A 27,109-nucleotide genomic window follows, 5' to 3' on the forward strand; every position below is an offset into this window, starting at 1 on the left:
GCCCTTTACAAGTCGGAAGTAACATCGAACCCACGTGGTAGACAGAGCCTTTCATTTCGAGAAAAAGTGTACAAAGATCTTAAACACTTAGGCCTGGAATCGGAAAAAGAACTTCTAATGCAAGAGGTCACCAGATTGGCAGAGGATAAAAAGTTGTAGAAGAGTATTGTCTTGCCTAAGAAGACATGGTAATAGACTGAATTTTTATGAGATTAATAAAGTAGCTTTTGCCCTGTGTATGTTTGTGAATGTGTACAATCCCCATGAGATTTGTCATAGAAAGTGTACGTCCATAAACAGACTGTTCCATTTCTTTTAACATTTGCTTTTATTGTCATTTATACAACTCTGCGACCAACTCAGTTGCTGAAGAAACCATCTGTAGAACTACATTTACATTTATGCATTTGGCAGACGCTTTTATCCAAAGCGACTTACAGAGCACTTATTACAGGGACAATCACCCTGGCGCAACCTGGAGTTAAGTGCCTTGCTCAAGGACACAATGGTGGTGACTGTGGTGCTCGAACCAGCATCCTTCTGATTACCAGTTATGTGCTTAGACCACTACACCACCACCACTCCCATAGAACTAGGTGGCACTGGTGCTACCGCTCTCAAACTTTAGTCTGAAGCCCTGCAATAGTAGTATTTTGACAATTTTAAATTACATTACAATATTGGCTTTCGACTGTGGACATTTGGTGAAAGGCATTTTTGTGAAAGAAGTGTGTTTGACCATTCAAGTGTTCAGCTGCATTACCGCAAGAAGCAAGCATTTGTCACACAACACATGAGCAAATACACATGCAAGCATTCAAAAGTCAGTTGACAGAAACATTATCATCATTAATTTGTTTTATTTTAGTATTGACTAGTACAGACATTTTGATGTCCCTAGTCTCAGACTTCTAATAAGTAAAAAAACAAACATTTTCTCTAGCAGACAAAGTTTTATTTGATGTGATGAAGGTGCAAAAAAGTAACGCAATGACATGATCTAGGGTTCTGGCACTGGCAGAAGTTGAAAGGCACTGATGCAGTCCAGAAGCCACGTGGAGGGAGCTGACCAGACCTTACCTAGCCGAACCTGCTGGGGTTTGTAGGAGCTCTGAGGATCATACAAGATATACTGGGTGCAGAGGGCCTGATCTGAACCAGGATGGGCATGGTAGGCTGCTGCACTCAGGGTTTGAGTGACATCACTGTCAGGTTTAGGCTGGCGGCTCAGAAGATGACCTCCTCCCTCCTTCACCAACTGCAACAACTCATGTTTAGGGGGCTTGCGGAAGGAACCCAGTAAGTAGAAGAAACATCCATCAAAGAGTGGAGGCAGCTGAGGGCATAAAAGCATGAGAAGCATCAATGAAGAATCATCTAACAATTCTTCCTTGGCAGTGATATACAATGACCCGCAATAAGATTTGAAAATATCGCTTACATGAACACCAAAGCACATAAAATATCTGGAGCATGAGTGCTAACTGCAAAGCCATTGCTCTGACATAAATATTGCCTTTTCTGAAGGTGATAAATAATTAAAAATATTTAAAAAGCTAATTAGGAGGGTGGCCTGGGTAGCTCAGCGAGTATTGATGCTGACTACCACCCCTGGAGTCGTGAGTTCAAATACACAACAGTCTCTAGAATTTACTCAGAATGGTGCCAAAAACAAAAAAACATCCAGTTCGGTTGATGGAAACGCCTTGTTGATGAGAGAGGTCAACAAAGAATGGCCAGACTGGTTCGAACAGATAAAGTCTACGGTAACTCAGATAACCGCTCTGTACAATTGTGGTGAGAAAAGTATAATCTCAGAATGTTATTCTGAGATGCGGGTTTGTGCTGTTTTGGCGGCACGAAGGTGACCTACACAATATAAGGCAGGTGGTTTTAATGTAGTTGCTGATCGGTGTATACAGTACATATAAATATAATCGTTATCTGTCAATCTAACAATGGTCAGCAGGGATGGGATTCTGGGTGATGCTTGGTTGAAGTTTTGTGATTTTTGTTGTTTTAAATTAAAAAAAATCTTTGAAAAGATAATTTATTCTACAGTTTAAGAACTGTGTAAAGGCTAATAATAGATTATGGTGTGAGCCTTCTAAGTAATCAGATCAGAATAGCAATTTGACTGTTTTGCTGCTATGCATTTGAGCTATACATCATGGCCAGGGTAGATCAACAATGCCCTATTTTGTTTCACAGTCACCTTAGAAAGTTACAAGTTTGTGGCCTCCCTTTGAATCCCAAGCCCTCAAGGAAGTGTGTGACTTTCTAAACAAGCCACAATCCATAGCACAGCCAGTAATAAAAGCCAAGCAAGCCTGAGGCGAGCAGATCAACATAGAAGACTGACAATGAGAGACCATTAAAGAGCAGGACCAGCAGAGGATTTCACTAAGCCATTATTCTTCCTCTCTGGAGAGGAAAATGTGTCGATAGCTGTTAGACCCTGCACACATGTTTGCCTGTCACTCACCAGGCTGCCAATGTTCACACGGGCGCGCAGGGGGCCTTCACCTGCCTCGTACTCACCCTCCCCAGCCCAGCTGTCTGCCTGAAGGCTACAGCTCACCCCTGAAAGAAAGATAGAGAAGGAGAGAGTAAAAAAGAGAGTGAGGGAACAGATCAATTCACCCAAGTCTACCAGTTTTACTAGCATTTTAAAGGAATAATTCAGCATAATATTGAAATTCTGTCATTATTTACACACCTCATCTTGTTTCAAGCTCTGAAATCTCATTCATGTTTGCAATCAGATTCAAAAATGGTGCATTAACGTGTCAGTTCAGGTTTGACGTCATTGACGCCAAATCTGGCGTTGTAACCAAATGCAAAGTGCCAGTTTGAATATGTGGAATGGAGAATGAGATTTTAGAACTGCAGTGAAGGGAACATTTTCAGTAAATAACCTTAATATTAATCTGTTCCTCACACAAAGCTATTGTATGACTTCAGAAGACACAGAATATAGCAAACAAGTTGAATGGCTTACATTTAAGGTTCTTTTAGGCTGTTTTGGTCCATTTTGGAACTTGACAACCGCAGTTACTATAAAACTGACTTTAAATGAAAAAGAGCTATGCGAAGATGCTCTGAAATTCCTCCTGTCTTCCACAGAAAAAAATTACAGCACACAGGTTTGGAATGACATGAAGGCGAGTAAATCATGACAATTGTTTGGTGATTTTGGTGCTTTAAACTGCTTTTATGACTTTCTGTCTTCTGCGGAACACAAACAAAGATATTTTGATAGAGATCTGATCTGAAGTCAGTGGGGTCCAAATCTTTCAAGGTATAAAAAAGGCATACATGTGAGTGTGGACATGAGCACAGAGCATTTCTCACCCAAAACCGATCGGATCACATCAGAAGACGTGGATTAAACCACATGAGTCTCTCTTTAAGCTGACTATATCTGTTTTTTGGATCTTGGAAGTTTTGGACCCCACTGACTTGCATTGTATGGATGAATTCACATCATATCTTCATTTATTACATGGGTCTCTGGAATAGTCAATTCTGATTGGTCAATGGTGCCATCTGGGGGTCTGACATTTCTGAGTAACAACCGCACATCCGGGGATTAAGTCACTCAAATCAATGTTTTATGTCCATTTATTTATTTATTTGGCACGTAGTCTTGAATAAGATGGATAATGAGCAGACAGACAGTCAATTATTTACAAAATGAACACCAACAGAACACTGACACAAACCAGAGTTGGAATTTAGCTGTTCAGATATTTCTTCTCACATAACTGCATAATTTCAATGCAAATCAAAGCTTTATGGCTATTTATTCATTTATTTATTTGGCAATTAGTCTTGTAATAAGATGGATAATGAGGAGTCAGACTGTCATTTTCACAATATAAACACCAACAGATCTACGACGCAAACGGGAGATGAAATTCTGCTGTTCTGTGATTGCTTTCTCCTTACATTATTTCATAATTTCAACTCAAATCAATATTTTATGCATGTTTATTTCTTTATTTGGTGAGAAGCCATTAAGTTAGTTTAATGTATAGTCAGCTGGTTGTTATAGCACAAAAAAAACCACTTCAGGGTGAAACAAGACCCCTCTGCTTCTGAAGAAGCCTTAATTTTGGTCACACATTATACATACATTTTTGCATATATACAGTGAAAATATACTGGGGTCAGAGTGCAGGGTCAGCCATGATACAGCGCCCCTGGAGCAGATAGGGTTAAGGGCCTTGCTCAAGGGCCCAACAGTTGCATTACACAACAGTCACTAGAATTTACTCAGAATGGTGCCAAAAACAAAAAACATCCATCTTGGCGGTGCAGGGGCTTGAACCCCCGACCTTCTGGTCAGTAATCCTGAGCCTCAACCTGCTGAGCTCACCACTGATGAGAGATTTATCATTTTTGGATGAACTGTTCCTTCAAGTGTAAATGCAACTGTTAAAATCTGCTGTTTTAAAGCAAATATGTACAAAACAGCAATGATGCAACATGCACTGAAATTCAGCAAGTCTTATGCTCCATTTTTCAACTTTTACTTTGGAAAAGGAACAGAGCATGTTAAGATTTTCATGGCTGGAAGATACTAGAAGCATCAACAATCTTTGATGGAACCGTGGAAATCTTTTTGTTCATTTTTGTCAGATAAAATGTTTCACAATTAGACTTAGAGCATCATATACGGTACAACAACTGAGCTCACTGGTGTACAAGGCTGTCTAACAAAACAAAACAACAACAAAAAAAAAAAAAATCACACGCGTTATTTCCCTGCTGAACCTGTTTACCACTATTTAATAGCATTCTACTTTGTTTGCCCTAGATGTATGACTGTCTGAAATGGCTCTCTCTTGACTGAAGGGCTCTGCAAGAGCAGGCAGATATTTTCTATTATTATATAGGAGATGGTGACAGAAAAAGGACAAGAGAATATGTGAAGCAGCTTTAAGAGCAGAGTAAAGATGTTAGCTTGATCTCTGATTGTTTCCACAACCGAAAGGCTCTTTTCTATGTGTTGGTGTTGAACAAGATTATAATAGTTTTGCATTTTCACGTTTTTTTTATTATTATTATTTTAATACCATTTTCAAATGTACTTTTAATTTCCATTCAGTTTTTGCAATTTTAGTCTACTTTTGTTTGTTTCTGTTCCATTTTATCTTTAATAGTTATAGTTAAAGAATGAGTTCAATGACTATAGCGTTACAATAGTAATTAAAATCTAAAATAAGCAAGTCCTTTTGAAAATATGAATGCTAGTTGCAAAAACTTTTATTTTTATTTAGTTATTTTTTTTCCCAACTACTTAAAAGTTTTGTTTTTTGAAAAAAAAATATGAATGATTTTATTTTGGTCTCTAAAAATTAATTTTAAATCAGAATTTCTATTTTAATGTAATATTATTTTCAAATGTACTGGTAAGTTAGTTTCAGCAATTTTGTTAGTTTCAGGTTAGTTTTTATTATATGGACACATATATTTTGTGTTTTTATACATGTTATTTTACTTTTTACTGGTAGTAGTTATAGTTATAGAACAAGTTAAGTGATCAATATAATATTCCCAGAGTTTTAACAGCTAAAATGATTAAGACGTTTTGAAAGTTTAGCTTGCTGACAACAAATACTATTATTCAGTTTTATTATTAATTGGTTAGTTTTTCAACCAGTTTTTAGTTTTGTATTATTTTCTGACAATTTTGTAACTAAGTCTTCAACGCCAGTAGTTTTCACCTTACTGGTGTATCTTCAACACCAGGACACAACAACAACAACCCTGGTGTTGAGGATCTGTGCGCAAACAGATCTCAGATGAAAATCAAATTGGAGCGGCAACCAACCATTTCTGTCCTTATCCTTCCATAGTCTCTTATCCTAATGGAAAAACCCACTTTAGATTACAATTTTGTATGCTGTTGTGGAAGTGTGACGCTGAGCCATTAGCCAAATTACTATTCCTGCATCCGGAATGTCACAGCGCTATCTCTATATCCCGCCTAGCCTATCATTTCAGAACCCCAACACCACCTATAGGAGTACGTTCCTGTGCACACACACATGCAGAATACTCCATAGTAATCATGAGCTGTAATTGTGCTTCCTCTGCCACTTTAATTACAGCTTTCATTTCCCAGGTACCCATGAGGGCGGTAGAGGTGCAAATGCTACATTCCGGGGTTAATCCCACAAGCTCTCTCTAGACAATAGGGCCAGCTTGTTAGCTGAGCAGACAGAGCCATTAGCATATTAGCTATTTAGATTCACGATGATGGGAGAGAACATCGAAGCTCAGCATGCATGTGTGTGAGTGCGTGAGTGTGGTGGGTGGATTTGGATCAGTGATGCTAGCAGCTCACAGTGCAGCTCACACACTCCTGAGCACTGAACCGTGATTCACTGAGCCACGGAGACTCATAAAGAAGAAGAGAAGAGCTGAGGCATAGTATTAAGAGCTCATATAGAGTGATACAGATAGAGGGGCTAAACTCAACGAGACATGCTACAAACTCACACTCAAATTCATCTATTTAAGTATTATTTTAAATCAATCTTTTCTTTTCTTCTCAATTGAGTCATTGAATCAAATATCTAGTAAGAAGCATTTACACACCTTTTCCTAGGTACCCATGAGGGCGGTAGAGGTCCAACACCTTTTGAGAAATTAATTTCCATGACTTTTGCGGTCATTTGTTACTGGATAATGAATTATAAAAATTCATTTATACAGCTTGCTCTCACAAAGAGCAATTTCAAGCTAAACTTAGCATAAATAGAAACAAAAAATACGATTTTAAGATGGAAATCACAATTTTAAAATGGACAGGGATTTTTTTTAATCGGATTTTTAAGATTTTTCAAACCACTGTTTTTTGTTTCACTTTGTTTTAGTCTTTTGCTTTATTTTACATTCATTATTTAAGCATAGTTTATGAAAATGGTTTCTAAGCCAACAGTTTTAGTCTTAATCTAACTTTACAGAAATAACCCTGGTGTTACAGACATTACCAAGTACAGAAATATTAAAATTACCTGATATTTCAGGGATTTTAATGACTGTGGAAAACCTGTCTCTATAGCATGTTTTTTTGAAGGGATGTTTTCAACCAGGTTGATTTGTATCTTGAGGGAGAAATAGATAAGCTGATTGATGAGGCAGTGAAACTGCCCTCTAAAAAAATGACATAAAAAGTAGAGGGAATAGTAATACTGGTACAGTGAACACTGCACAGTTCTGGAACATTGGATGTTTCTGCTCAGGGTCTGCCCTAAAATAGAAATAGGTTTTGCTCAGCAAAACTTTAATTAGGAAACATCGCTCAAAAGAGTGCATTTGCAAATCTTTATTAGACTACAAGTAACATAGTTCATTAATTTGGGGACTATATTCCTTCATAATATTATTAAGAAACATAAAAAAAGCATTTAATTAGAACTACTGAACTTACAGCTGAAACCAAGGATCCAGCATCCATTCAGGATGCCCTGCAGTGTGGTCAGGGTAGAAGCCTTGGTGGGATCATCTGGTACAACCACATGGGTGACTGGAGAGACATGTAATCCAAGATAGGAGCACTTAAACACAAAAATTATGATTTTGAGCATTCATAAGAGACTGCGGATCTCTCGAGAGTGATATTACAGGAATAGTTCAACCACAAATTCTATATTCTCTCATCATTTACTCACCCTCATTCCATCCAAGATGTGTATGACTGTTACAAAGTTATTTAGAAGAATATCTCACTCTGTAAGTCTATACAATGCAAGTGTATGATCCCACAATTTTGAAACTCAAAAAGCAAATTAAAGGCAGCACAAAATGTAATCCATAAAACTCCAGTGGTAAATCCATGTCTTCAGAAGTGATACGATAAGTGTGGGTGAAAAGAAGATAAATATTTATGTCATTTTTTACTATTAATCTCCACATTCAATTTCACAATACCACCTTCTGGGCAGGGAGGAGAACTTATACAGGCATGTGATTGGAAAAGGACAAAAACAAAAAATGTACAGCGCAACCGCTGAGGATTTTTGGAGGATTTCAATTCTTGAACACATAGCTGTTGATGAGCACAAAACTACTCAAATGGAGTGCAGAAGTTATGAAATTGGGAGCTTTTTAAGTCTATTTAGCCTGTTATTCTGTCTACTGACACCTATATACAGGTTTATTTATAGCAAACAAATGAATGAACAGTGCAGGACTAATAAGAGCAAACCTAATTCTAAACCTATTCTAAACTAAATTCAATAAAATAAATTATAGCTGTTCACTCGAGCAAGCGGAGTGGTGGTGGCGTAGTGGCTAAAGCACATGGCTGTTAATCAGAAGGACACAGGTTCTAACCCCACGGCCACCAACATTGTGTCCTTGAGCAAGGCACTTAACTCCAGGTTGCTCCGGGGGGATTGTCCCTGTAATAATTGCACTGTAAGTCGCTTTGGATAAAAGCGTCTGCCAAATGCATAAATGTAAATGTAAGTTAGCCAATATCAGTTATGATTAAAAAAAATAGCTAGGATAGAAATACAGGCATATGAACGTAAACCTATTATATTATCTTAAACATGACATCCACTCACAGAATAACCACTTTAGCAGCTGGCATTACTTTGAAAAGTAGCCTACTTGAAAAAAATAAAGTGGAAAATATCTGCATACCTAGCATACAATAGCCATTTACTGCTTACTCAGACCATGCATTTTTGTTGAGCGAAATTAACATGTCGACGTGGTCTGGCAACAGATGAGACCTGACTCACTTGTGTCGCACTGCACTGCAAACCCAATTACAATCAATGATGCTGTCTACACTGGGAGCAATCGTTGCAGTGTGTCGCATCATCAATAAATGGATGACCCGTCTATTCTGCGCTACACATGCTGGCATTCCTGCCAGCAAGACAAATGGACTGGTTTAGAACGTGTGCTTTGTCCAGTGTAGACAGCTGTTGTGGCACGGTACGTCAACAGATGCGCCCGGAGTAGACAGGCGAGCCAATTAATCTCTGAACTTGAAAAAGTCAGTTCGAATGAAACAATAAATCCTTTGTTCACACTGCAGCTGAATGTGGCCCAAATCAGATTTTTTTTCACTCACATGTGACACAAAAAAGTTGTACTTAAGTGTAAAAACACTCATAGCAAATTGTGTTCCACTTCCCGCAGCATGACCAATGATCACCACTGATACTTTGCTTCTCTTGTGAGAGGACAATTTCCTGCACGTGCTGCGAGCAGGCTGGAAGCAGACTGTCTTTTCACTCATGAGTTGTGGCATGTACCGAAAAATGCAACATTTAAAGCGCTACAGCAGCATTTACTTCACGAATGGCACTTGTTTGGGTGAAGTGTATCAAGAATGCACTGTTTATATTAACACCTGATGAGATAGTTCAACCATCCCCACCCCCCTCTCTCTCTCTTTAAATATATTTTTTAAGGGATTTACACAATTCTCATGGGTCAAAATTTTAGGTCTGAAAAGACGGAATTCTGTATAAATATCGAAAAATCACATTCCTGCTTATAGTAAAAAAAAACTAATTTGAATATTAAACATAAATATTGATCTGTTTCTGAACCACACCAACCATATCGCTTCTCAAGACATGGATTAAACCATTGAAGTCGTATGGATTACTTTTATGCTGCCTTTGTGCTTTTTGGAGCTTCAAAATATTTGTACTCATTTACTTGCATTGTGAGGACCCACAAAGCTGAAATATTCTTCTGTGTGTGTTCAGCAGAGAAAAGAAAGGCATAAACATCTGGGATGGCATACGGGTTTTTTTTTTTTGAGAGTTTTTATTTCAGGTGATAATAATAATAATAAGTATTAAAGTATAAGTATTTCCATTTTGTAAACACTGGCACCTCTAAGACTCCTGACTTTTCTCATTAATGTACTAACTGAATTTTTCAAACTTGTCACTATTAAACAATAAAAGACATGTCTACTAATTTGCTGAACAAGATTCATTCTTTGGCTATTCTATAGATCAGAACAACTGTCGTTGACTATTTGAACTACTGTTTTCAAACCGTGAGGCACATCCGAATCCAATATCTGCTTAACATTCTGCAGACTGATATACCTCCATCTGGTCAATCTTTAAGGGCATTTTTGAAGTAGCCTTCGCTCCACAGCCACATGGCACCAAAGCAGCCTTTGTGGGTAACAAGAATCCACTTTACAGAAGCGCCCAATAAATAAAATAACACTTCACCAAGTCCATGAATAAAATTCAATTCTAGAAAACCACAGAGAAAAAAATCCAAAAGCTCTCCATTTTTGATGTGTGACAAATGCACAGCCTGCATTCTTAGAGAAAATTACATTCTGCCCTTGTTCAGCTATACGTGCAGCTTATGAGAACTACTTCAATTACTTTAATTCTGCTCAATTCCAACTTTGATCAGTAAGATGATGAGACACTGCATAAGTTGTTTGTCTGTTAGTGTGACTTTCGTCTGAGTCTAAAAACTCTTGACAGACACATTTGTCACACAAAACGCTAGTTTCATAATGCATAATCGTAATATCCTTCTTATACTTTAGCTGGATGGCTTGTAATGCGCATCTTAAAAATAAGTGCTGGAAGAAAGGCGAAGAAAGAACAGACACTTCATTTCACGGCGCTTAAAAGATTTCATTGTTTTGTTCTCCAAGTGCTAAGCTGTTATTATTGTGATTAAATAATCCTATTCTCAGCAGACACCAATATGTGCAGTAGTACATTTGACTTATAACTTGCAAATTTATAACTATATCGTTATATATTTATAGTTATCATCTTTTAAAATTACTCATAACTTGATATAAAATTTTTGTCATACTACACAACTCCAAACTATCTTACCCATTCATGTTGTCAATACCTAAAAAGAGATGTACCTGCACTATTAAAGGAATCCACTTGTTTCCCTCCAAGGAGTTTAGCTGCTTTGGCAAGTTGCTTCAGCTGAGTCTGCGTCAACTGACTGCCAATCAGAACCACTGGAACAGTCTCCCTCACACAACCTGAAGCCTACATGAATACAAACAGTAAAGCAAACTCTTGCATTCATTCAGACATTTACATTCATGATATTGACATATCTGGGATTACCAAAGCAATTTATAAAACAAAGAACAGAATACCAGTGTTTGTTTTCAGGATTTGTTTGTGAGCCAGGTCTGGGTTGTATACCTTAATGAGGCTGCTGGATGGGCTCAGGGGGGTTGTCACAGGATGAGGTACCTCAGGGGCCAGTGTTAGGACCTTCTGCATTTCTGGAGTCAGCGCATAATCCAAAGGCTGCAGGCCGAACATATTCCTGAGAAACCCAGACACACGTTTTATACAAGCTACCTTTTATTGATAAAAAAAAAAAACACATTCAATGGCATACTTAGTATTCTCAAGCTGGGCCTTTTTAAGCTTGATTATACATCTTACACATGGCAAATTATTAGCATTTGAGTACCAACCAATCAACTTGGAATAATCATAAATATGATTTTTATAATTCTAAGATGAGTGTGTAACTAAATTTATGTGATTAGTTTTTAAAGTATGTAATTTCTGAATCACTAGCATAACTAGGACTAAACTAGGACGTGAGAACGTATTTTGACGCACACATTACAGACGCATCATAAAGACATATAAATACAAATATTAACACTTAATTAAATTACAACATTGACATGCTTCAAATATTTCTCAAATAAGTAAACACTTAAGTTTTTCCAAGTAATTATTCAAGCAAACAAATAAATAAATTAAGGGCAGCGTTTTCCCACTATCGCACAACTATTAAGACATCTTTAAGCTGTAAAGGCGGCACAGATGCTGCATCTGAAGTCGCATTTAAGTGTATTTACACTGACAACAGTCAGACAGACTGTTTAACGCTGCTTAGAGGTGGCATAAATGCATTTACACTGCAATTACAAGTGCATAAAAATAAATAAGTTTAACATTTTAATTATGAGAGTATGAATATGGAAATATGAAAAGAAAACATGAAGTTATACTTTAAGTAAGAATCTAAATGATATCTCCTCCAACTAAAGTATATATTTTTTTATTCATATATATGCTAATTCATGACAACAACAAAGTTTAAGTCTGCTCTGATGTTGCATTTAATTTACAGAGAACCAAAGCGGCATTAAACCTGCCTTGCTGAGGTGGGTCAGAGCAGGCATACTTTGTCATAATCTTCTTTAATTAATGAATCTTCATTACTTAGTTTGCACTGTCTCCACAACTAACAGAGTGAAAGTTTAAGGCCTAGGACAAATCAAGAAAGGGCCTAAAGGATCTGTTTGGCGATCAGTGTGCGTGACAGGCTCATCGTTAGATAATATGTCCCTGTTGGGTGGTGGGGAAAAGAGGTGTAAATGAAAGAAAAGAAGGCAAACAGGATGTATGCTGAGATTAAGCTTCAGTGCAGAGATAACACCTGGGGGACAATTAAGAGGTCTACTGGTCCGTAAAATTTCATTTGGATTCATGAGCCACAAGCCCACATTCTCTTCACACCCCCATTGGATGCAAATTATTTTGTTTTGGTGCAGCACACACCTTCCAATCTCAAAAATTGAAAATCCAATAATTCCAAAGGTCTCATACACAGATGCCACATATGTACGAGAGTACTACCCATATTGATAAGGGGGAAGTGTGCATTAATCACCAGGAGCTGAATAACACACTGCATCCAGTTAAAAGAGTGATATTATTATGTTAAAACCTTGCAGTAACTGCATCCATCTTACAGTTGACAAATCAGACACAGAAGCCAGCGGTAACAGAGCCCAATGAATCACAGATCGATGGAGATGTGAAAATTAGTCCTCGGAGGTGCTCCAGCTGTTGCTTTTCACATAATCAAAGCAATCAAGAGGGATGAAGAAGTCTCACTGATTGAAAGACCAGTGCGTACCATTACTCTGATCATACCATCAAACCAACCGAGCTTCTGCAAGTCTAACCCAGGAGTTACAATATTGAACATACTCAAATTTCCACACTACAGTGTAACAGTAGGGTTCTGAAAAAAGTAAAAAAATTAGGCTATAAAAATCGAATCGAGAAATTCATTTTTATGACTACACAAACCTTTCAAAACACACCTAACATGAGCTAAGAGGTTGTAATGCAATTGTACTGTATTTACAGTATGTCTATAGAAGTCTCAAGTCAGTGTTATTTCAACGTCATTCTTTTGAAAATACGCTTAATAGACCATTTTATTGCAAAGAACTACACTACCCATAATTCCAAAAAGAACTCCACCAATCAGCAACCACACATTCCCATAAAGCACTGAGGATGACATAATCAAGTCGACATATAATTTAAAACACTATAAATCTTTTTGTATATTGAATATTTTTCAAAATAATTTTTATCAATGACTTTAAATCAATAGTTTTACATTTTTTCGCTGATATTCTTTTGATTTCGTCCTTTGCAATGCATCGTGGGATGAGCAGTTTATTCCTCATAAAATTACACAGTCTCTGTTCACTATTTTCAAAAACATTTTTACTTCAAATCAAAAGCTGTAATTTGGCTAGTGACATGGTTGGCTAGTGACATGGTTCAGGGCTTAGACCACTGAAGAAGTGGGCAGAGTTGCACTCTATTACACTGACTTACTCTGTCTTGATTGTTCTTGCTTCACTCAAAATCCCCCAAGAAGCGGCTTTTCATATATATTGGGACCCTGAAAAGTATTAAAGATTACAGCTGGTACAAAAGGGATGTGCCAGTCAATGCCTACAGCACATTACAGCACAGGCTCAGCCCGCACCAGTGGCCGCCATAGCCCCACAGCACCGATTCCACACGGCTCGAAGTGAGAGTGATTGATTATGTCTGACAGCAGTGGATTGCTTCTGTACACTGCTTCTATGACAGAGCTGATGCTTCACTTCGGCATTGACTAACGAAGCATAAATCTGCTGATGCTTTATGCGCTCCTAATGTACAGCACAGCACTAGTCAATCAATGTACAAAGGGGACAGACAAAAAGAGACGCAGAGACGCATACTGAGACCTCTAGGGGATATGAGCTGCAGAGCCCTGCGGAGCATCTTTGCTCAACTGGTTCATTGCCAATCTCAGAGAAATAGGTTTGGAGAGTTCATTCAAATAAAGAGTAGGTGGAGGAGGTAGGTTTCGGATTTTAGAGCAGAGGTTCCAGAAAATCTGTACACTAGATATACACAATCACATAGTCATAAGTTACAAGATATGCACATCTGAGAGATTTTGCTATACCGTTTATACCGTGGAAGATATATTTGCACGGCTATAAGTGGGCAAGTCGGCTTTATGTTTTGTTTACGTGAGGCAAACAAAAAAAAAACTGAGTAATTTATTTTACAAGTAATATGAGTAATATACAGTATATCCCTAGACAAAATGTCCTTTAAAGAAATACGAAATTCATTTGACATCTTTCATTCCCAACCAAAACACAACCACAGGTGATCGGTTGTGTATTTGATTAGGTGAGTGAGAGGGTGTCATGTTTAGAACTCACAGAACACTTTGGGATGCGCCACACTTAACCAAGATTCTGACCACTTCTAGGTGGCCATTCCTCACTGCGTCGTGCAGTGGTGAGTCGTTCTGATAGCCTGGAGTGTTCAACAGCGCTCCGTGCTGTAGCAGTTCTTCTACCACTGTCAGGTGACCAAGATTACAAGCCTCATGCTGTAAGATAAAATACAATTACGTAACCAGGGTTGGGTAAAATTCAGAATTTAAGTATTGGCTCCCTTTCTGTTTATGAGTTGGAATTGGCCATGCCCCACAGGATGTTGAATTAGAATGTGAATTGGAATGAAAGGAAGAGGAATACATTGAATTGCAATTCTACGATGTTCCAAAACAGAGGAATTTCATTAGTCCAACATAAGTTTAGCTTCCAAACATGTACAATTAATTTACATAATTAATTTAGACTAATTATGCCTATTTATTCACTGACATTATTTCTCAACTGATTAGAGAGAGATTATTAGAACTAAGGTAAATACATTCAATAATATAAATATTGACATACAAATTTAAATATATTGAGGACTAACCACACAAAGGTGTACCAATAATACACTTTTTGTAATTTTTGTAATATTATATTTTATGTTTAATATAAATATTTAATTTAGTATAATAATAATATTATTATTTTATATATTTAAATTGTATTATTATTAATAATAATAATAATAATAATATTACTTGTATTTTATTATAATATTTGATATAATATTATAATATATTTATTATACTTTTTTACTAAATTTAATATGATCTTTTATAAACTAATTAATGTTTTTAGAAATACCCAATATATTGTGTGTCTAATAACATGTTTACAGGTGATAAATATTTCATACTGCAATTACAGCAGTTATATGAATTTATTTTAAATGCATTCCATTTTAATTCTACTTCCTTAAATTCAAATACAAATGACAATTCTACATCCTGTTTGTTGCCTCAATTTAAATTCAGGAAATTTAAAAAGGTATTCTCAATTTAATTCTGCACTGTGCACAACTGTCTACATAACAAAGCCTTAGATATCCAGATATGACAATTTCCTGGCATATTACATAGAAATATAACAGAATCAGCATTTTTATATTAGTTTGGATCTCATAATTCCAAAGTATCAACAAGCTAGCAAAGGTCCTTAAACCATACAGTACAACCTGTCTGTGGAAAGTTTGACAATATATTGAATGTAAGCACTTACAGTAAATGCAAACCTATTCCTGTGGCAAAAGAGATACAAAATTTGCACTGCTTTCAGGGAGCGTTAATATTTTATTTTACAGTGTTTGAGCACAATTCTCTACATGGATCTACCCTTTTCATCAAACTAAATGGTATGTAAGATTTATAGGATTTAGCAAAAAAAATCATACAGGATAATACACTTACAGTTACCCACACAACATGAAAGAGTATTCATGAAATCTACATTAACCATTCATAGCAGTTGAGTATAGATTGAACATGAAGCTTTCTGCAAGGATAACACATTTTCCCAACAAGAAAAAGCTTTCCAACCATTTTCAACATGGAGTACCTCACAAATCACCCTAAAACAATGCTGTTGACTGTAAAAGTTGTATGCTGCATTGTGTGTGTGTGGGTTCTCTTGGCTCACCAGTGGTGTCCAACCTGCATTGTCCTTCAGGTTGGGGTCGGCTCCCTGCGCAATAAGCTTTCTTACCTCCTCCAAATCACCCTGTACAAAAAAATCAGGGGTCATAATGTCATTAACGAAGGTCATTATTGATTGCTCAGACTTACACAGTGACCTAGTATCTATCCTTGAGTGACTCACAGATGGCATACAAACAACAAAGAACAATCTCAGACAAGAAACATAGTATAGAGCAGTGGTTCCCAGCAAGTTGGTCATGACTCAAAAATGGGTCATATCGCAATTTTGATTTTATTTTCAATTAATCGTTCAGCACTAGTTGGGCTAGTTGCCATTATTATGGAAATAATAACATATTTCAATGGTTGATTTTAATGGTCAGGTGTGTAATTTCTGTGCCATTAGGTGCACCAAACAAAATGGCTGAAGTGATGCCTTTGTCATGAAGCAAAACCAATAGAGAACTACTGGTACAGGCCAAAGATATTATTTACCATCACAAACCTTTATCGCAGCCAAGTGCAGTGGCGTCTCTCCCTTGTGGTTCCTCTTCATGTAAGCTGGACTTCTCTGGTTACGTCGCACCACAGGACTCCCAAGGACAGGAGTAGATGGCGACCTTCTTCTCGATAAAGGTGAGAGGTTCAGCTTCACATTTTGCTCCTCTTTGGACTGTTTAAAAGTTCTCAAACTCTGAGAAAGGTCTTTAGTTGGAAGAGGTGTGGACTGTGTGGTTCCTTCTCTGGATAATCTCTTCCTCTGTCCTGGAGATGTTCTGGGTCTTTTTGGTGTACTAGCTGATTTTTCACTGTCCTGGTCCTCTCTGGCTCTCTTTGGTACTCTGGAAGGGGAAGACTGAAGAGACCCTGGGGCATTTTTATTGGATTCTGAAGTGTCACTGACAAGCTCACACTGCTGTTCATGAGAAGGAGGCTTCTTACCACCAGACTCGGTGTCTTTAACATCAGGAATTTGACTTTGATTTTCTCCTTGATGGACAGTCTTCTGAGGTTCCTTAGACTGGCTGCCGGAGCACTGGAAAGACACTCTCTTACTGGACTTCTTGTTGTCATCTCCAGAGCTCACCTTCTCCTCTTCTTCATCATTCCTGTCTATAGCACCTTCTTTCCTAAAGCCCCACTGTTGGTTAATGGCTTCTAGCTTTAGCCTTTTGCATTCCTGCTTAGTCTGTGTTCTTGTTGTGTGCTTTTTAGGACCACAGGCTTGTTTGCAGGCTGGGCTGACACTCTTTGTCTTTGTTTTCTTAGTTACTTTCCCACGTGGAGGAGTTGAGGACCCAGAGTCCTGGGAGGATGAGGTGAAGTTGAAGACGGACAAATCTTTAGGTTTGGACACAGGTGATGTAGTGGGTTTCTTTTGCTGGTCTACTTTTGACAAGTTCACCTCAACAGGCTTCTCAACGCAACAGCGTACTTTGCGACTTTTTGGGCTGAACCATATCTTGAAGTTCTTCTTCTTGGGGACGGAGCTCTCTTTTGAGAGAACAACATCAGTGGGCATGGCTAAACATAAGGAGAATCACATTATGTCACCTACTGTAAAACTGTAAAATGTGATTCATATTTAAAAATAGATTGAAGAGTCAATTATGTGAAATATTTCTTTTTTTTTTTTTGGCCTCGGTTGGTGGGTGCTTCTCATTTCTGAAATTGTGCATCCTCTTTTCCTTACCTTGCTGCTTATCCGCATTTCCTTGCAGGACAGAGGAATCGAAGCAAGATGTATTTGTAAAATGAAATGTCCTGCTCAATCAAGCATGACTTCAAAGCACCGTCTCTGCAAAGCTGCATTACAATGGAGTGCTTGATGTTATGTTGTTGAAACGTGATTTGTTAAAATTTTAATAATCATTCAAGATGCACGGTTAAAGTATGTGAAAATTATGGTTTATTTAAAGTGCAAAGTGAAACTGTTAAAATTAAAATTGTTGTGTCAGGTGTGAAGGGGGAGGAGAATTTATGCATGCGTCAGGTGCTTTGACCAAAAAGTCTTCAACATAGGATGCTCCTGTGTTTCCTTATTAAGCTTCATCTGTCCTCCATTCTCACCTCCTTCGTGGTGTTTTCAGTGAATTGATAGGTCCTTCATGATGGCCGACTTTGATCGATTACCAGGTCACGGGCTCGAGGAAATGAGGATACACAATTTAGGAAATGACAAGCACCCTATAATTTATTAAAAATACATTGAAAATGCAATTAATTCTGACAGTTTAAATGCACAACTTCATTTCTGATATAAAATGTATTTATATATTTTTTGAGGGCTTAAAGTTGAAAATGTATAGGTGGAGTGTCTGCTCAGAGAATAAGGTTGAAATTGTTGTAAAAAGGTTATATAATATTAGATAATAAGATTCAACTTTATTGTCATTGTGCAGAGTACAGGTACAGAGCCCATGAAATGCAGTTGTTTTTGCATATCCCAACTAAGCTGGGGTCAAAGCGCAGGGCCATGAAACAGCAGCCCTGGAGCAAATAGGGTCAAGGGTCTTGCTCAAGGGCCCTGCTCAAGGGCCCAACAGTGGTATCTTGGCGTTGCTGGGGCTTGAACCCCCAACCTTTCGGTCAGTAACCCAGAGCCTCCACCACTGGCCTGATATATTATCATCCTTTACTGCAAGTAAAAACAACAGTGAATCTGTTTTCTTTAAAAAATGTATTATTAATATACACTCACCTAATGGATTATTAGGAACACCATACTAATACTGTGTTTGACCCCCTTTCGCCTTAAGAACTGCCTTAATTCTACGTGGCATTGATTAAACAAGGTGCTGAAAGCATTCTTTAGAAATGTTGGCCCATAATGATAGGATAGCATCTTGCAGTTGATGGAGATTTGTGGGATGCACATCAAAAACAGAAACAATGCTCAGGTAGGCCGTGGCATTTAAACGATGCCCAATTGGCACTAAGGGGCCTAAAGTGTGCCAAGAAAACATCCCCCACACCATTACACCACCACCACCAGCCTGCACAGTGGTAACAAGGCATGATGGATCCATGTTCTCATTCTATTTATGCCAAATTCTGACTCTACCATCTGAATGTCTCAACAGAAATCGAGACTCATCAGACCAGGCAACATTTTTCCAGTCTTCAACTGTCCAATTTTGGTGAGCTCTTGCAAATTGTAGCCTCTTTTTCCTATTTGTAGTGGAGATGAGTGGTACCCGGTGGGGTCTTCTGCTGTTGTAGCCCATCCACCTCAAGATTGTGCGTGTTGTGGCTTCACAAATGCTTTGCTGCATACCTCGGTTGTAACGAGTGGTTATTTCAGGCAAATTTGCTCTTCTATCAGCTTGAATCAGTCGGCCCATTCTCCTCTGACCTCTAGCATCAACAAGGCATTTTCGCCCACAGGACTGCCGCATACTGGATGATTTTCCCTTTTCACACCATTCTTTGTAAACCCTAGAAATGGTTGTGCGTGAAAATCCCAGTAACTGAGCAGATTGTGAAATACTCAGACCGGCCCGTCTGGCACCAACAACCATGCCACGCTCAAAATTGCTTAAATCACCTTTCTTTCCCATTCTGACATTCAGTTTGGAGTTCAGGAGATTGTCTTGACCAGGACCACACCCCTAAATGCATTGAAGCAACTGCCATGTGATTGGTTGATTAGATAATTGCATTAATGAGAAATTGAACGTGTTCCTAATAATCCTTTAGGTGAGTGTATTTGGAAAATATTTTGAAGTCAAAATTGTTTAAAAGTCCCTTTCAAAGCAAGTCAGTCCAATCGGCCGCCATCTTGCGAACACTCCCGGTCAGCTATTTCTATGGATACAAGCAGCACGAAAGTACAGCTTCTATCTACTTGACTGGGGAAAGACCAAAATCTTCAGAACGGTGGGTCAAGATTACAAACATATTTCAAATCAGTAGTAGTAAGGACAGTCAAATCTGACAACAACGGTATGATAAATTGTGTTTCTTTAGCTCAGATCACATTAAAAACACTATTTTTTCAGGCTGGTCCAGCTAACGAAAGAAGCCATTTTGTCATCATGTGACAAGAAAACCCTAAACACCCCAGATCCCCTCATGATTGTGTCAATGTTTAGTATTATATATTACATATTTATATATAATATTACATTTTGACATTTCAAGGTAATTTCAGGTTTTAAATAGCCTAAAATAATATTATAGGCAAGGCAAGTTTATTTATATAGCACATTTCACACTCAATGGCAATTCAAAGTGTTTTACATATAAATGATAAAGACAATACAAGATAGATTAAAAAGTAACACATTTCTAATAAAATCGCCATGACTTTTTAAACCTAAAAATATAAAAAACTAAAATATATGTATTGTTTTTTTTACCTTCAAATAAATATGAAAATTATTAAGATGTGTACATGTGAGTGTAAATATTCTATTGCCTTTTACTTGGTCATTTAATAAACAAATGTGTGGAACATAGTATACATGTTTAAAAAATAAATCTATCAAACCAAAATGAATACAGACATTTCTTGGCACATGCATTTTGAAAAAGAAAAATGTTTAATAAATCTGACGTTATGACCTTATTTTTCATTGCCCGTTCAGCTCAAAAATTAACTTTGACATAATTTAATGACTAAATATCCCTTGCTGACACTAACCTTCTAATTTTGGCAAAGCTAAACACAAGTGTGCTGTGTAAATGAGCACATTTATTCAGTGCTATTCCTCTTCCCCTGACTAGCTTTTATGCTATAGCATTCACCAGCATGAATGACCCAGTGTGACCCCTCCACTGCCTCAATCTCCTCTGCAGCGTTAAACATCCTGACCTTCAGGCCACAGACCTGTCTGTCAGACAGCACATCTCTCTGCCACTGGCAACATCACCCCGGCTTTAACTCAGCCCGGAGCAACCAGCTAAAACCACTAAGGAAAATTACATTGCATAATTATAGTCATTACGTGTGAAAAAATGCACATTACCTCATGAAGGGATAAAGGAATATCCTACACATGGTTAGGGTTTTAATTGGGTGCCTAATGTCATGTTTTGAAGCTCTTGTCTTACCTGAAACCTCTGTAGGGTTCAGTAAGGAGTCCAGATTGCAGAAGAGTTCTGTTATATTATTTAGCTGCCTGTTGATCTGAATGTCTTTCACCCATGCAGGACAGTGGCACACACTGCAGCCGTCTCCAGCATGGGGGCCTGCACAAGACCTGTATGACAGACCACATCCAACATGCACAATATAGTTATCGTCGGCACTTCAAAATACCGTAAATAATTCTAGATAACATTTTAGCCAAATTGTTTAGATTTTTATGATAGCACACTAGTTTTTTTATCCCATCAAGGAATCAAGATTCACAACACTGCTTGTACGTGGCACACATACGCACTCTGATATAAACAAACCGGCGTGGACTAGAAGCATGGATGAAGGAGGAACACTACCGACCCTTTATCCGCCTTCTAATAGGGTTAAGTCAGAAGTGTGGAAGTATTTTGGATTCCATAAAAATGCAGAGGGATTGTTGGTGGAAGATGGTTTCCCTTTGTGTAAAACATATAGCAGAAAAGTAGCAATGAAAAATGGGAACACAGCCAACATGTTCTCATTTGCGGGACAATCATATCATGCAATTCAGTGAGATTGTTTGTTTGTTTGTTTGTTTGTTTTTTACCACCATGACAGCTTCTATGGCTATTTCCATGGCGAGAAATGTGTAAGGAACTTTATATAAGGTTTTTAAAATCTATTTTTCCTGAAAACTCTAAAATTGCGTTAGGTTTGACTTGGTTAAAAATTTCCTCCAGAGTGTTGACTGAATAAAAAAGGTTTCTCACGGGGTTAAGACCAGTACAGTCTAATAAAACATGTTTTAAGGATAATGGATTCTGGCAGAAGGTACATGTTGGTGAGTTTTCCCCTAATATTAAAAACTTGGGTGTCATCCTGGATTGACCTATTCGGGTGTAGACGATCTGGTCCCAGCGATTTGAAAACAGAGAAATTACTCTTTTGCCAACAATAGGGCTGATTTCATGGAGTTTGTTCATGGTGCATTGTCTCACTCAGTTTGCCATTTGTTGTTAATATACGAGTTTATTATGTGTTTTAGGTCAGTGGGAGGTATTGGACACTTTTTGAAAACCGCTGATAGTGCCTCTTTTGAAGTCAATTCTTCTATTGTGAACAGTTGATTATAAGGTTCCTTATTATTAGATGAAAATTTTTTCCTTTCTTTGCGTCCTGTGCTAGGAAAACTTGGAAGGCATTAAAGCATTTCCAATGGAGTCATTCTTTTCAAAAGTTTCTGCTAGGGTATTTGCAATCTCTTGTTTTGAAGTTAGAATAGTGTCTTGACATTTGATGTGCTGAATTTGAGCTCCATCATTCTTGCCCTTCATCCTGCGAATCAGATTCCAGACCTTTATTGTTGAGGTACTTGATGTCAGACCAGATACAAATTGTCTCCAACTTTTCCTTTTAGATTCATTTATTATTCCTCAAGCTTGTGCCCTACTTATTTTAACCGTAACAAGATTTTCACTCTTTGGCCTTCTGAAGAATAATCTTTCAGCCTTCTTCTATTCTTTTATAGCTGTCTTGCATTTATCACCAAACCATGGCATCCGTTTGCATTTTGTGTTTGGATATGTTTTTGAAATGGTATAATTTGCTATGGAGATGAGTGTACTGGTGAAATGATTAATAACATCTGGATCATCTTCAGAGGCTTCAATAAACCTTTCATAGCAAAGCGTTTGAAAATTATACCAATTAACTTTTTTAAACTGCCATCTTGGTATTTTAGAGCTTCTTCTCTTCCTTTTAGGGTTAATATTAATGGAAAGTGGTCATTACCACAAAGGTCATGCCATAGTTTCCATGAAAGGTCTAAAAATAATTCAGGTTTACAAATTGTTAGGTCAATTGCAGAGTATGTTCCGTGCCCTGGGTGTAGGTAAGTGCTGGATCCATCATTTAGAAGACATAAGGCGTAATTGTCAAGGAATTTTTCTATCCTCTTTTCTTTGGTGTCACAATGGGTATTTCCCCATAGAGTGTTGTGACTATTAAAGTCTTCCATGAGTATACATGGAGAAGGAAGTTGGGCTACTAGGCCATCCAAGTCCTTGTGTGTAACAGTAAGATTCGGTGGGATGTATATGGAACATAACGTAACGGTTCTCTGCAGGGTTAAACACACTGCTGTTACCTGTAAATTACTGTTCACATAGATGCAACTATGAGTCATATCGTTTCTAATTAAAATGGTTGTGCCACCAAAAGTCTGTCTATAAGTAGAACCAAAAGTATTTAAAATTGTAAACTTTTTAAAAGAGAAGGTAAAATGTGGTGGTAGTTTTGGCTCCTGTTTAGTGATTGTCATCTGGTGCTACTGCTTCAAGGATTAGAAACCTTGTCCACTCTTCACTATTTGGCACAAGTAAACATTTATTCTCTGAGATTCATTCTTCATCCAAGTCTAGAAACCGCTTTTTGGAAGTGTGTTTTGAAGCCATATTTTAAGTTTTTTGTTTCATCATCCTTATTCCCCAACCACCTTGGAGCCCCAAAAAACAGGGATGCACAGTGCTGCGGAATTCCAGCAGATTACACATCAGCGCTATAAGAATGATATACTCGAGCAGGTAAAGCAGATTATAACCCGCTCTATCCACTCGATTGACACTTAGCCAACACTTACTGGGGATTCTGGAAAGTTAGCAGTTGTTAAGCTATCACAGAACTCTCAGAGCATGTCTTGACCAGCCGATTGATTTGAGTGAGCGTTCCAACCTCCCGACTAGGGCGTGTATGAGCCAAAGTAGTGTTGAAACAGTGGCAGCCACAGCAAACCGTATTTCTCAGGCACCAGGATCTCTTCCTCCACCGAAACGGGTCGCAACTTACGGCAAACAAGTCACCCCTTTTATCGCTCTTTGCTAAAATTTTTGGGATACTGAGGATCTATTTTACTCTGGATCCTTTCAGAGAGATGATGGCATGTGCAAAAGGTATAATCGAGGAAATTGTAACCCTCGTAAGGGGGGCTCAAGGGTTATTCTCTTAGCGTGCCACTGTTCCTTTCTTGAGCTGCTACCAAGAAGATGGGTCTCGTGCCGTATCCAGAATTTAAGCTAAATAAAGGTAAGTTTTGACAGTTACGCTCGTTTTTACAAACTGTTTTTGAAAACTGATGGACAACACTTTAAGAGATACCTAGCAGAGTGACAAATAGGATGAGAAAGGAAGTGAACTGTTGTTGCCATTTGCAGATAATATGTAGCTTGCATTCAAGTGCCCAAAGAGTAGTTCACTAAAACTCTGTTAGCTACACAGTAACGTTTACCGTATAACATGATAAAAAGCTTCTGCGGTTATAGTGACATGAAAATATTATACCGTCACATGCCTACATTCCACATCAATAATAGAATGATTGTATATTAATAGTAGTATGGTAATATATTGTATGATGTAGTATGATTACATTTTATACTATAGAGAGATATTAATTAATATTAAAAATAATAAGCATGATCAAGGCTTGACTTGCTTATCAAAAAATCTATAATAGCATATTCATACAGTATATACTACATAAGGCTATTAATAATTGGAGCCTGACCAAGACTTGCATTACATATCAAATAAAGGTTACGATCTTATAATTATGGACAGAGAAATATTTTTAATTCAGTTTGAACAAGGCCTGCATTATATCAAAAGCTCTAAATTTATCCTATAGGTATATACAGTATTTAAAACTACTATAAAGAAATGTTTATGATTCAGGACTGTTCATGGCCTCTATATCAGAGCAAATATATTTTGTATGGTAGACCGATATTCATGATGGGCCTGATCAATAGCTTAACTGCATACCTAATGCTATTTATAATCATATAATTATATACACCATATAAACATCTAACTATGTATTACTACATACGTCTTGTGAAGATTATATGAGCCTAATGAAGAATTGAATTGCTTTTCAGATACAGTTCATAATAGTATGTTTATTTGAAAGAGAGATGTTCATGATATAGGCGTGATCAAGCTGTCATTCACATTATATAAATAAACTGCTGATTCTCCAGTCAGTTATTCATGATGTGCCCTGGTGAGCATGAATGAATCAATATAAGGCAGTCAGCAACAAGCGTCTCTAATATAATTTACCTGCAAAGCATATGTTCACAGAGTCCTAGGCACACTGGCTCTTTCACGATGTTTGAGCTGCAAAATCAAGTTAAAAATGACGCGTTAGATTCCAATTAAGTTGTATTAACAACGAGGAAGTTAGAGCTGGTTTCCTTATGACTGATTTAAAACATACCATTTTGAACAAAGCAGAAGTTTTCGGAACTGAGCAATCGCCTCTTTCGTTTTGGTCCATTTCACTGCCTCTGATTGTATGACAGGTTCGCGATCCATGATATTAAAGAAATTACAGCTTTTCTATAAACGTATTGTAATGATATAATCATGCGGTTGCTTTTGCAGCTCGCGCCAATATCAACAAGGAAGCGAAGGGGCGGAGTTCCACGAACTCACGCTCTGATTGGTCAACTGGACATTATGACGTTCAGTAAGGGTCTTCCATCTTTTTATTTCAGGATTTAAAAGTGATAAAAATCATGCAAAAATATAATATAATATAATATATGCATAGGTCCACATGTAATTTCTACAATGCACTAAATTTTGTATATCACCATCCTAGGCTGCATGTCTTAATATACAAAATAACATTTTAAACTCAAATTTTTACAGTTGGAACAAACTTTTGATTTCATTTTTTACAATTTCACTACTCTGATTTGAGCAGAGGCTGGCATTTTTGTCTCATCCCTGCATGCTTTGCATAATCTTCTAAAATTGAAAAACTACATGTTTTTCCTTTCTCTAATCAAAATGATTCAAACAAAACATATTTTCTTGGGGATGTTATTTGAATTGGAAATCAATTTATATTTTTCAACCTGTTAGTTTTTGCATTATCCCTTTAGGAAGGAAATAAAACCATTCTCACAATGTGAGTTCTTACTATTTCTGCCATATCTATACATAGAGTAAGAGTAGAATGTCATTCCAAGCCCCAAGAAACAACTGCACATCATTAAAACTAATGGAATATTCTGGATTCAATATGATTTCAGATCAATCGAAAGCATGTAAATGTCATATTGATTACAGTGGAGAATTCTCAGGGCCAGCAAAGCTTTCTCTACTGGTCTAACATGCAAAATAAATAAATATTTCCATCCTTTCATTCTCAATCACCTTTTTGCCTATATGTATTTTTAATTGCTGTCCACTCTTAATTAATCTACTAACAAATAGAGAAAAACGAAAAGTTTATCCAGTCAGAATTTATTCCTTGATGCTTACAAGCGAAGTGTGAAAACTGTTACACAAATCACATACTTGAAGCAGCGGCTGAGTCTGAGCTCCACTCAGAATTTCCACAGAATCCCAAACCTCACATCCAACTTGAATGGAACGCAGCATAACAGTGTTGTCTTATTCATTGTGAAACTGTGTTTTCTTAATGGCACAAATCACACTAAAGGCAAAGACTTTAAATGCACGTGCCACCACTGGTTGATTACTACAATAAGTTTTCCACTTGTCCCTCCTTTTCTTTAAAAACAAAAAGTACAAATGAGGTTACAGTGAAGCACTTAATATGGAAGTAAATGTGGCCAAATTTTGGATGGTATTAAAGGCAGGAATGTGAAGCTTATAATTTTATAAAAGTTTGAACATTAATTCTTCCATAATTTGAGTAATAATTGAACTGTAAATTATTCAAATTGTCGTTTTCACTCTCATTTTAAGGGTTTAGTTTTGTTTTTTTTAAAGCATTTTAGTATTTACTTATTGGCTCCATTCACTTTCAATGTACAGAAAATG

The 27,109-nt window shown here is 37.3% G+C and overlaps 1 protein-coding gene across 1 annotated transcript; it reads right to left on the reverse strand.

Annotated features, from left to right (window-relative positions):
* Positions 1–371: 371 nt before the first annotated feature.
* On the reverse strand, positions 372–25,668 carry LOC127659241 (BRCA1-associated RING domain protein 1-like). Its single transcript, XM_052148972.1, has 11 exons — positions 25,530–25,668; positions 25,373–25,429; positions 21,244–21,392; positions 16,694–17,712; positions 16,190–16,270; positions 14,549–14,721; positions 11,196–11,322; positions 10,901–11,033; positions 7,445–7,540; positions 2,486–2,583; positions 372–1,336 (listed from the first exon to the last, which is right to left on the reverse strand). The coding sequence occupies exons 1-11, from the start codon at positions 25,625–25,627 to the stop codon at positions 1,001–1,003; spliced, it is 2,367 nt and encodes a 788-aa protein (XP_052004932.1). The 5' UTR covers positions 25,628–25,668; the 3' UTR covers positions 372–1,000.
* Positions 25,669–27,109: the final 1,441 nt, after the last annotated feature.

The sequence above is a fragment of the Xyrauchen texanus genome, chromosome 18, assembly GCF_025860055.1.
Source record: "Xyrauchen texanus isolate HMW12.3.18 chromosome 18, RBS_HiC_50CHRs, whole genome shotgun sequence".
Lineage (NCBI taxonomy): Eukaryota > Metazoa > Chordata > Actinopteri > Cypriniformes > Catostomidae > Xyrauchen > Xyrauchen texanus.